The sequence below is a fragment of the Loa loa genome, assembly GCF_000183805.2.
Source record: "Loa loa unplaced genomic scaffold supercont3.288, whole genome shotgun sequence".
In the NCBI taxonomy this organism is placed as follows: domain Eukaryota; kingdom Metazoa; phylum Nematoda; class Chromadorea; order Rhabditida; family Onchocercidae; genus Loa; species Loa loa.
In genome coordinates this window covers 4,070-15,963 of record NW_018108468.1, presented here as the reverse complement: position 1 = coordinate 15,963, position 11,894 = coordinate 4,070, and the positions used below count along the sequence as shown (strand labels likewise).

Genomic DNA, 11,894 nt, shown 5'->3' with positions numbered 1-11,894 from the left:
ATGGATTCTGTTAAATGCGCAATTCTAATCAATTTTTCAAGAGCACCTCTTAAATGTATTTGGTTTTCATTCATTGCAATTACAATTGAACGATTTATTGCTATGTGTTTCTATCAATATTATGAAAAATGGAACTATCCAATTACGCTTGCTTGTATACCATTAATGGTTCATTTTCTAAACATTCATATTGAATTTAATTTTAATTTTAAAATCATTTTAAATCAATAAATTTTGCACTGATATCGTTTATTTGTTGAATTTTAAGGATAACACATAAAAATGAATTGTATTTTAAAAAAAGTTGAAAAACCAATGAAAATCCCAAATATGCAGTGAATTAAGTTTGAAAAACTTTTTTTTTTTCTTTCAGTGGTACAATATAGCATTAAGCATCAAGGATGCAGTATTAATAGTGATTGAAGGGAAGAAAGGCTATGAAAGTTATTGCGCATCGGTCACTAATAGATTCACTGTTTCTATAAGGTGGACAATAGAAGTACCACTGTTGATTGGTATACTCTCTCTGCTTCTCATAACACGCATTATTAGCAGGAGAAAAATGATGTTAGCATAAGAGTTATTTTTTGTAAAAGTAAAATATTTACTGTTATTGAATTAAAATACAAAAGATGAAAATGTAATGTACTTAGCACAAATTTCATTCTTTTTCAAATTTCCATATAATTAGGAATTCCTAACCTTGAATGTTTGTGTCTTTTTTTCCTCCTCATAATACAGTGTCCATAATACAGTATTGAAATATCTTTTAAATTTTAGACTTCAAATGCGGGTATCAATGGATACATTATCATCACGTTATCAAATCCGAGAAAATATGAAAACGTCAAAGACGATGTTTATAGCAACCATAATGTTTATCGTAGCTTCCTCATTCATTTTATTGGGAAGATTTTTCTTGAAATATCGTCTCCTATCTGAACTACTGCATTTTGCAATTTTTAAAGTAAATAATTAACTGGAAGCCATAATTAAAGTACTGAAAAAAAATATTCCTATCATATGCATAGATTTGCAAAATATTGAACACCAGTAATAAAAGCTTAGACGATTACGGTATTTCGTATTTGTGGACAATAGCTACTTATGTTTGACAGTAACAATTATTCTATCAGAACAAATATTAAACCTTTCATACTTTACAAAAATAGTTTTTAATGAAACGGATGCCATTAATAATAAATTTAATTTGAACTCATTTGTAATGGTTCTTAATTACGGTTAAAATATCTGCCACTACACTATGATGATATACTTATAATTGCAGGAAACTGTAAGTTTGGTAATACCAATATTCATCAATGCCATATCAGTTTTATTTATCGTTAGAGTGGAGCAGATACATTGTAAAACATTCAAATGGCTACTTCATTTTGGATGCGGTTCATCGAATAGAGTAGGAGAACAAATGAATCAACCTATATCAGGTCGACAACACATCGAAATTATTGAACAAATGTGGAAAAAAGAAATTCGCAAATGATAATTACTCTGAACCACTTCAACAGTTGATAATATTCATGTTATAAGCTATATTATCACTGAATTGTTAAATCTTTGGTTGGAATGCTAAAACATTAATTCAAATTTAATTTTCTCTGTGAGATGGAACCGATGTGTCAACAAAAACTCTTTCCACTTTTGTCATATTTTATCTCTTCAGTATAATTCCTCTCCTGATGAAGTTATTCTTCGCTTTGAATAAAATTATGATGTAATGTTTGGTGCACAATTAATTTCAGCTATTATTTTTAACAGCTATTGTTTTCAAAGGTTCAAATATTTCTTACTAACCTGTTGACCCGAAATTATTGCTCAACTCTATTACCTTAATTTGTCTTTGCTTGCAAATTAACCAATCTGAATTGCGAGCAAGTTGTCGAAAATATTTAGAGTAGCAGTAATGAATATCAAAATAATAGCAATTTAAACTGTCGCCTTCTCCTGCATTAGCAGTAATAATTGCCAACTAGTAAGTTCTAGCAATAAGTCCCTTAGTATTTCTCTTGATTGATATCGATTTTGTGGAATTTGAAAGGTATCGGTGCTTTCCTACAAGTTATTCGCATTTTACAGTAGGAATCTTGTGAACTGATATCTGCATTTCTTATTCGGAGGGATGATCCGAAATAATCTATAGCTTAATTGAAATTTGAAAATTCTTAATTTTACTTCTCTGAAAATACATTTCAGTCTGGTAGTAAAATGATATTCGGAGTGGTGGTAATTTTTCATTGATATAATACAATCATCTGTAATGAATATACTACATGCTTTTTTGCATTCTTAATCTTTGATTATTGTCCTTTATGGCACTGCTGATAGCTATTTCAGATCTTTTTCAATTAATCTCATGTCAATTAAATTTCGAGCTTTTTTTCCCTAATTAACCACCTGTTCATTAAAATGACATAGAGGTAAGGTTACGTGAATCCCTTTGATGATAATATAATAGCAATCTGGTGCAAGCATATTAATGATACGATTTATCATTATATCGTAAAATAATAATATGAGAATATCTAGAAAGGGTCATACTATTAAATGTATCGCCAGAAAGATGTAAAAATAAGATATAAAAACTACAAAACTGAAATGTTGAAAGTTGTCGGACGTTGAACTGATATCAAACTGAGTTAAGGAATCACTTCATGATAGGAAAGATAAACCTTTATATAATGGATGTGAATTACATAAACAAAGTGGCATACAAGGTGCATGCAACCATACAAGTAATTTACATATGAGATTAATTCTCAGACATGAATTTTATGAAAAATAGAAAAATGACTTGTCAGTTTGGGAGATTTTGTAAACAACATATCACTTTGCTTACTTTAATATATTACAAAATTTCTCGATCTTCTGACACTTTACTTCTCTTTTGCAATTAATTTGCACGTTCCATTTTGTATGAGTTTTCAGGTTGAAATTTCAATATCATCCGTACTTCATCAGCTATTCTCAGTGCTGTCCCATTAATTCTGTAATTTTTTTTTTTCTTTTAAGTTAACTCATTTTTAATCTAATATATCCAGTATTACAAAAAAAGTTTAAATCTAATACAATATTTGGTAGCCGATTATTTTATCAACAATGAACAAATGATATGATATTGATTGAAATGATAGTTTTATCAACAAGAGAAAAAAGCGATCAATTAAATGAAGCATTTTAAATTTTGAAGTTAAATTCTAAGTAAGAAAAAGGGAAAAAAAGAAGAAGTGATCTAAGCAAATATTAAGGAAAGAAAAAGACAAAGAAAAGGGAAGGAGGTATTGCTAAGCTTTTTATTCATCATCGTCATCATAGCTAGACTTCTCAAACGAATATTTGGCTACAAATGTGGATATATCTTTCCAGTCTTCGTAATAAATTTTTTAGGCGAAGCATAACGTGGGCGGAATTGGCTCCAACCTTTATATCTAAAAATTCCAGGGTCTAGCGAGCTAGGACGGTGACAGTGAAGCCCTCAAAACGTAGGTTAGGATATCCATTTTTTTTTCTTAGATAGATGTCCTTATAGGGTCTTGCGATGGTTACAGGGTGACAAGCGAGGCACACACTTTGTCTAGGAGACTTTGCTAGAGACATACATTACCGTTAGCATAACTCGTAAATTCCTTTGATCACGCAAGCTTTTCTCCCACGATAAGAGAATAATGTTAACAAGAAATGGAAAAAAACAGCTCTTATCAATGACAAAGTAAAAGACAAGTTAGAAAGAATAATTAAGAATTACAACAGCTAAAAGAAACAAATAGTTTCGTGAAAATATTTCCTACTTTTGATGAAATTTTACATTTGCATATATACAACCTAAAAAAGGAATTCATTGTCCACTGAACAGATGATTATTCGACGTAATTACATGGAAAATAATAAAATTGATATCAAATTGCATAATTAATTCATACACTAAAAAGTGAAAAAGTCGAATTTGTGACAACTTTTGAGTTGTATAATTTTGATGTTATTAAATGGTTGATCTTTCAAGAAATACCGTATTAGCATTGAGTTGAAATTGCATAATTAATTCATATATTGCAGATTACAGTGCTATCCTCATAATACTGAAGTTAACCGTAAACTATCATGTTGACCTGATTGTGGTAATTAAAATTTTATTATAAACAAGAAGTATTGAGGTAGCCTGAAATACTACGTAAGTCTTATAACTGGAGTGCAGGGCTAGTCAAAAATAGTACAAGGCTAGTCAGAAATAATCATATCAACCATTGAGATTGACAAATTGCATATTGTTCCGTGTACCTTTTGCTGTGGGATTCGGTAGTTAATGGGTTAAATCTGGAAGTTCTCGGTGTATTCGTGTGAGGATGGACTAAGTTTAGATAAAGCAAGGGATTTTTCGTCACACCTTCATCATAACTAGCTAACGGTAGCATCATTCTTGCAAGAAAGACCTATATGAAAGTTTCGCGGTTAAACTTATCGCTTTATTTGACTCACTGGATGCTTAGTACCGCGAGTGCATTATTATTGTTATCAGTAATTGTTAAGGCATAATTTTTGGCCTAACTTATTGAATGAATCAGTTTTATCGTCAGGCATAAAACGATCGATATAGTTTGGATAAGCATGAAGGAACGAGAGTCTGCCTGAAGAAAGAGTGAAATGGGAAGGAAGATAGTACAAACCAAATAATTCAACTGTTTATTTTCGAGTACACTTCTCAAATAAGTGATAAATTATATTGACATATTAGGTCATTCTTTGCGTTATTTTTTTATTTTGTTTTTGCTCTTCTATAAGTATTTCCAGAAAAGTGTTTACTTTAGAATTTTGGATCCAGAAAATGTCCATTCGAAGGCGTGCAAGAAAATTGGAAATTTCGATGCCAACCAATTTTGAGCATCGTTATCATGCAGGGTTTGATCCAGTTACCGGCCAGTATCATGGTTTACCAAAGGTTTCTTTATTGTACATATGTATATTCTTTTTTTGAATGATTTTTAAAGTTTTACATTTGTATATTTTTTCTTAAATGATTTTTAAAGTTTATTGAGACAAGGTCCAATTTTACTATCAGCATGTGTTCTTTTGCCACTTTTGTTTGTGTAATATTTAAATATTTTTATATGGTACTGTGTGTTAAATAATTTAGACGTTCACAGCTGAGATGGCTCAGTTATTTAATAATATATTAGGGATAAAAGCCTTCGTTTCTTATGATTTTATCAGTAAAGTAATTCAGTATTAGTCCAGCAGCACAACAATATTACATCATAAGTTAAGGATATAGTAATCAGAATACTTTTCCGACAAAATCTGCAAGTTTTTTAGCAGTGGCAGGCTATAATTGGTATAACTCCCAATAGACGGGATCGTCCTCGACCGATGGTTGATCCCAGCTGTATTACACCGATGGAAATGGCAGAAATTAAGACAGTTGTTCGTGGAGATGTGCTACAGCCATTTCATAAGTAATCAGTTTTAATCAGGATTCAAAGTTGGAAACATTTCATGAAGAAAACAAAATGAGACTTGAGAAGATTTAGAAGTTTTGAAGGAAAAAATCGACCTAGAGACCTATCAACCTTATGCGGCGAATTGTTTCAGAGGAGTCGATTTCGGTGGTGTGTCAATGAGTAATAAGTTGCGAAAAGATCATACGGAATTTCAAGATGGTGCTCAGAATAATTTTACACGAATGGTACGCGCTTCCGAGGCATGGATACGCGTTCCCCAACAGTATGCTTTCGTTTTTTTTTTCTAAATTAATATGCAATTAAATAAGCTCTGTTCTTCAAGAGACTACTGGCGATTTAATTACATTAAATTACATTGATATATATATTCATTTTGCGTTCCAATTTCTTTATTTAGACCATTATCTGTACATTATTCTGGTGCACAACCAATCTGTCACGCCCTGCAACAATCGTCTCTCAAATTTCAAGGACCCACTCCACTAGAAATGCCACAAACCTCAACATGGCAAAATGGTAAGGAATTGGAGTAAAAACTTTTATGGTTTTGAATATTATTGATGAAAGAAGGAAGGAGACTGATTTTTTAACTAATACAAGTGTATAAATATTTTCAGATAGAAATATTTGTTATATTTTGTTCATTCTTTGAACTCTTAATTTTCTCAACAATTCCTTACGTTCCTTTTTCCATTGAAGGCATACTGCAGCCTGTGCATCTGCAACAGAACTATGCACAATGTGATCTAGCAAATGCTGTCGAAGTGTATCCGGAAAGTTATTCTGTACTGCAGCAATCGAATTTTCTCTGCAATAGTGGAGTGAGTTTTCTTATACAAACTTATTTTTTATAGTGTCCGACAATTCCTATAATTACTTAAATGGAAATCATGCTTATTACTGTCATGCTTATTACGCATAAGTATGACAAAGTATGAGTGGTAATCACATTTTATAATCTCTGTATATGTACTGGTTATAACTAACTTCCGGAGACGATTTGATTTCTTTTTCGTTTTGGATTTTGGGATAACTTGTGGTATTCATATGTTGAATTTATTAAATGACCTATTTCTTTATATCCCTTTTTTGCATATTTGTCATATTTTCTTGTCCCATTATTTCAAGTTTTTGTATCAAAAATGGAATGAGACGTATAAAATATTATTCGTGCCTTTTCTTTGAAAGCTGTATTTTTCAGTTGAAATTTTTAGCTACAAGTTAAAATGAATCCTTCACCATCAATATTATCTCATAATGAAGCATCAGCGTACAGGCCCAATAATTCAGCGATGAATGGTAGTGTACGGCAGAAGCGTGATGAGTCACATAATCGATTATCACATGAGGAGGTTTTTGAAATTCATATTCTTTTTTTAAATAAATAGTATATTTTTTAAATAGTGTAGGTTCTTTTTTTTTAATTTTTCAAAAACAGCGTCATTTCTTAAAACTAAATAAGCGACTTCTTTCATTTTTCTGACAAATCTTGCATAGCAAAGTTTTTTTTTCTTTTACTGGAAGAATTATCGCTACATTCTTGTCCGATTTGTAATTGGCAGCTCAGAATAGAAGAGGTTAAATAAGGCAAGGATATGGATATAATTGCACTGAATAGACATGATTTTCACTTTTCACGAAGTTTACAACCAGAAATGGTTTATTAGTTTAGTTCCGTGCTGCACTGAAAATGGTTGTATTGCCAGGCGATCCTCGAGCGGACTTGATAAATTATTCACAAATTGGTGAAGGTTCCACCGGTGTTGTTGTAACTGCGCATCAGGTAAGCAAATGAATGCATTTTTTCCTTTGCTTTTGTTTACTTTTAATTTGATCTTTGTCATTTGTCTTGTCTTACTTTATGTTTGTTTTCGTTTCGTTCCACTCTTTTGTCGTCGAATTGTCTTTATTTTTATGTGAAATGATTCATAAGATGAAACTAAATATTTTATATTTCACTACTATATGTCTTTGTCATTCTATGTTCCTTGAAGGCAGTTGGTTAGAAACATCGTTATTAAGTGGAAATCACTTCATTTAAAACAAATATTACATTTCAGATTTCAACGGGAAAGAAAATCGCTGTAAAAAAGATGAATATTTTGAAACAGCAGCGAAGAGAGTTGTTATTTAATGAAGTAAGGACTTGAAATATTTAAATTAAACTTCCATATGTTATTCCCATAATTTCATCAATTTTCTTCGGTATTTTTCTTGCTTTTTTTTCTTAAAAACGGTCTTTTAAGGTTTTAATTATGCGTGACTACGAGCATCCTAATGTTGTTGAAATGTATGGATCCTATTTGGTAGATGATGAGTTGTGGGTATTAATGGAATATATGGAAGGTGGATCACTTACTGATATTATCACCCAGATGAGGTTTGCTAAAATTATTTTGCAGCAAAATTTCAAGAAATTTCAAGAAAAATCTATTATGCTAAATTTTGATGGAGATTTTAATAAAATTCGTTTTTCTATGTATTCAATAAGAATAGTTTGGTGTCTTATGAGTTTTCTGAAGACTTTTTATTTATCAGGATCGATGAACCAACAATAGCAACTATTTGTGCGCAATGTTTGAAAGCGCTGGAATATTTGCATTCTAAAGGCGTCGTACATCGTGATATTAAAAGTGATTCAATATTGCTCACAAAAGATGGTGTGGCGAAAATTTCTGACTTTGGTTTCTGTGGTCAGTTATCTGTTGATATACCACAAAGACATAGCCTTGTTGGAACACCATACTGGATGTCACCGGAGGTTAGCTTTATTTATTTACCGACTTTTGCTTATTATGTTAGTGTTACTTTGTGAACAAAAACTAATGTCGCTAATAACTATTTTTACCATTCTTCCTTGTTTAATTTCGTTTCTTTAAAAATTGCAGAAATAGTTTCATGATCTAAAAGAAAAAGAAATTCCATTCAGGTAATAAGTAGGTTACCATACGGTACCGAAGCTGATATATGGTCACTGGGCATAATGGTCATCGAAATGGTGCAGGGAGAACCGCCACTTTTTAATGTACAACCTTTGCAAGCAATGAAAATGATTCGTGATAATGCACCGCCAAAAATTAATGAAACTGTGGACGTACGTGTTTTTTTTTTTCATCTCGAACCCAAATTTAATTTTGAAAAGATTCTCAAATTCTGCATAATAAAGAAAGAATTAGTGATAATTCGAATCTTGTTTGTGCGATTATTTCTACAGTTTGAATTTTTTTTTAATAGGTTTCACCTGAATTAGCTTCATTTATTTCACACATGTTGGTTCGCGATGTAAAGCAACGTGCTACGGCGTCCCGACTATTAAATCATGCATTCTTGAAGAAAGCGTGCAGCCCATCAGTAGTATGTTCAGTGATGATTGCCAACAGAAATGCTTGAAACTGAAGCTACAGGTAAAAAAAGAAAGAATGAAAAGGTGAAAAGAGAATGAAAAGTGGAAAGAAGTTTTTTTTATTTATTCTAGGTACAGAAATCTTTTTGTGTAATATGTAGTCGCTTCTTGAATTTTACATGCTTTAAATCATAAGAATCTATATTATGTGATGATTTAATTTTGATTATATCTGGAAAATTTGGTGCAGAACTCTTTTTCTAATGACGTATTTTGCTAGAATCATTGAAAACGGAATATCAAGTAATTTTGACCGTAAACGAGTTTGGACATCTATATTTAATGTATTTAAGCTGTTTTCGAATGTAAATTAATCACATAAAGTAATGAAGTAATCGTATGTTATCTTTGTATGTTTTGAATAATGACTAATCTGAGTTAATCTTTGATTATTGGGTGTATTAATTATCTGTTGATATATTGCTTTATATTTCCGTCCGTTAATCAATCATAACATCCCTTACTAACTGGAAAAGTGCTTATTTGAATAAGTGGCATTTATATTTATAATTTATGAATTACTAAGCATTGTATTTCATGTCTCTCTATGAATTATGTTTTCCGGCTTTCTACATTACCAGCATTTATTATGCCTTTTTTTTGCCTCACAAAATTTACGATTAAATGTTGATATTTTCAGTTTTCATTATTCTGTGCTCTATGTTAGTATTGTTTTTTATCTCTTTTGTATCATGTTTTACCGATATATTTATGATATTCTACTCCATTTTCTTTTCTTCAAGTGCTTTGATTTTTTGCTACACTTTTTTTTCTTCTGCCTTTTCCCACCGTAATGAATTGCATTTAGTTGCCTTTTCATCCCGTTTTAAGCAGATTTTTTTATGCTGATATACAAATACTTGTCGTTTTACTGGAATGATATAATTATACGCCAAAATATGATGCATTTATTAAAGGATCATTCGAAATACTGCTTGAATTTGAATCCCTTACTGTATGATACGGACATATTCTATTATTGTTATGTTCTATTAGGATTTACAATGGGAGTTTCTTGTACTAAAATCAGGAAGGACAGGTTAAAATTGTTCTACTCATTATATATAAATGTAATAGAAATAGTGGAATATTAGAACAATTTTTGTCATTTATTATACGATAGGCGACAATTTTACATTAAATGTTTAAAATATTCTGGACATTTAAAAAACTGGTCTAATTCTAAATTCTTTTAAAATGTATTGTTGGAGTTTTTTTTTTTTTTAAAGTATAGATTAGTTGTTTAGATGCTCCACCTAAATCAAGGGAACCTAGAAATAAACGATAATTCAATTTAACATTTTTTCTGACTCACGTAACGATAGTAATGAAGATAGGAAGTATTTACTTTCTCAGCAGCTTAATTTTGGTCAGTAATGATAGTACTGACAGGTTTCAGTTTCTTGAGATTTATATAGGGAAGCTTCGAGTTGAAATAATAAATGATGAGCCGATCTAGAATTAAAACCTGACTGTAAAGATTAAAAGTGGGTGCAATACTGGCTATTTGAAATTGAAATAAAATCAGGTAAAAAACTTATTGTCTCGTCAATGTCGCTATTGCAGGGACAAAACTTGTAAATGCTGCAAAATTCGACTAAGTTGAGGTCATTGGTGGGTCAAGACTTGTTTCGAGATCACAACTTAAGTTTGTTACCCCACATTTGGCTAAATTTAGTTCGGAGAAATTCCGTACTATACCGAAGGAGATAGGAAATAGATCAAGTTCTGGGATATTTGTTATGGATGAAATATGATAGAAAAGGGAAAAATTATTCGCATCATCTGATCTCTTGGAATTTGTCATTTGAATAAGAACATTTGATGGATGAATTTTATGAATAAAATTAATTCTCATTTTATTCAACAATGAATAATGATTGTTAGCGTAAGCTTATTTCAATGATGCTATGATACATAATGACAATATTATTATGCCATATTCGAAATCGAATAATGTATGCACAATAATGATAAAACTTATTCATTTTACAATATCAATATGATAAGGATTATTTAGACATTTTCGTCATAACAATTAGCATAGCAAAGGCGAAGATACCAATGTAATATATAGAAATCAAACCGTAATACAGATATAAGAATAAATAATATAAAAATAATAATGAATGCATAATTATTAAAACAATAAAAGTATTGATATTCAATACTAATTAAGGTACCTAAAGAATTAGTGATATTATCTTATCAATAGTAGTTTTCCACAAATTAATACAGTTGAGAAAAAAAATTGTAGCTATTACATATTTATTAATATATATCATCAAATTTTTCTTTTTTCTGAGCAATACGATTTTTAGCAATACAAAAAAAAAAACGAATAACAAAACTGTTGAAAAATTTAACAAATTCAACTGTTAAATTAAAATTGCATCAGAAAAAACTATCGATGTGTACAAAAATAAAAATCAAAACATAAAAAAAGAGAAATCAGAAATAAAATCCGGAAAATCAAAAGATATATCATATTTTTGGGACGTATTTATTTTGCAAATAATGTGGCAATCAAACAAAAAAGAAAAGAAAAAAGAACCCGTTACTAATTAATTCAGTGATAGGCCATAAATTATTAACAAAATAAACAAAATGAATGATTCGAAAGTTTCGTTTTAAAATTGTATCACATAAAGTAATTTCATCAGTTATTTAATAAAAATAACAGCTACTTGTTAAATTTTACTTTTATTGATTGATCTTTTCATTTTTTTTCTTTTCATCTTGTTGAAAATGACTTTAAAATTTCCAAAATTCAATTTTTTTTAGTCATGCTTACATGAGCTAAATAAATCATTTACAATTTATGCTAATTAATTTTGAAAAAACGGAATCGTTTGAAAAAAAACGGAATCGCTTTTTTTTTTTCTTTTATTGAACTGAAGCAAAAAGTCAATTTTCAAACACGAAAAAGGAAAAAATTATCGGGTAGCAGCAATAAATATTATTGTGTTCACCATTATTATTATTATCAATATTATTATTATTATTACTATTATTACTAT

At 30.1% G+C, this 11,894-nt stretch overlaps 2 protein-coding genes across 2 annotated transcripts; both read left to right on the top strand.

Moving 5' to 3' along the window:
- On the top strand, positions 1–1,504 carry LOAG_03733 (hypothetical protein; the record flags this gene model as incomplete). The annotated part of the gene is made up of 4 exons (XM_003139270.1): positions 1–168; positions 374–567; positions 781–967; positions 1,289–1,504. 4 exons carry the CDS (start codon positions 1–3, stop codon positions 1,502–1,504), a joined length of 765 nt encoding a protein of 254 aa, XP_003139318.1.
- Positions 1,505–4,815: 3,311 nt separating this feature from the next.
- On the top strand, positions 4,816–8,993 carry LOAG_03732 (STE/STE20/PAKB protein kinase). The gene is made up of 12 exons (XM_003139269.2): positions 4,816–4,951; positions 5,326–5,465; positions 5,602–5,733; positions 5,869–5,987; positions 6,171–6,292; positions 6,686–6,823; positions 7,144–7,254; positions 7,532–7,609; positions 7,718–7,851; positions 8,010–8,232; positions 8,401–8,565; positions 8,706–8,993. Exons 1-12 carry the CDS (start codon positions 4,838–4,840, stop codon positions 8,859–8,861), a joined length of 1,632 nt encoding a protein of 543 aa, XP_003139317.1. The 5' UTR covers positions 4,816–4,837; the 3' UTR covers positions 8,862–8,993.
- Positions 8,994–11,894: the final 2,901 nt, after the last annotated feature.

Bases quoted from the DNA above. Each gene is read 5' to 3' on its own strand.
- LOAG_03732 (XM_003139269.2), top strand. From the start codon at position 4,838: ATGTCCATTCGAAGGCGTGCAAGAAAATTGGAAATTTCGATGCCAACC. The intron at 4,952-5,325 runs GTTTCTTTATTG...CAAGTTTTTTAG, and splicing joins AGTATCATGGTTTACCAAAG to CAGTGGCAGGCTATAATTGG. The intron at 7,610-7,717 runs GTAAGGACTTGA...CGGTCTTTTAAG, and splicing joins GAGAGTTGTTATTTAATGAA to GTTTTAATTATGCGTGACTA.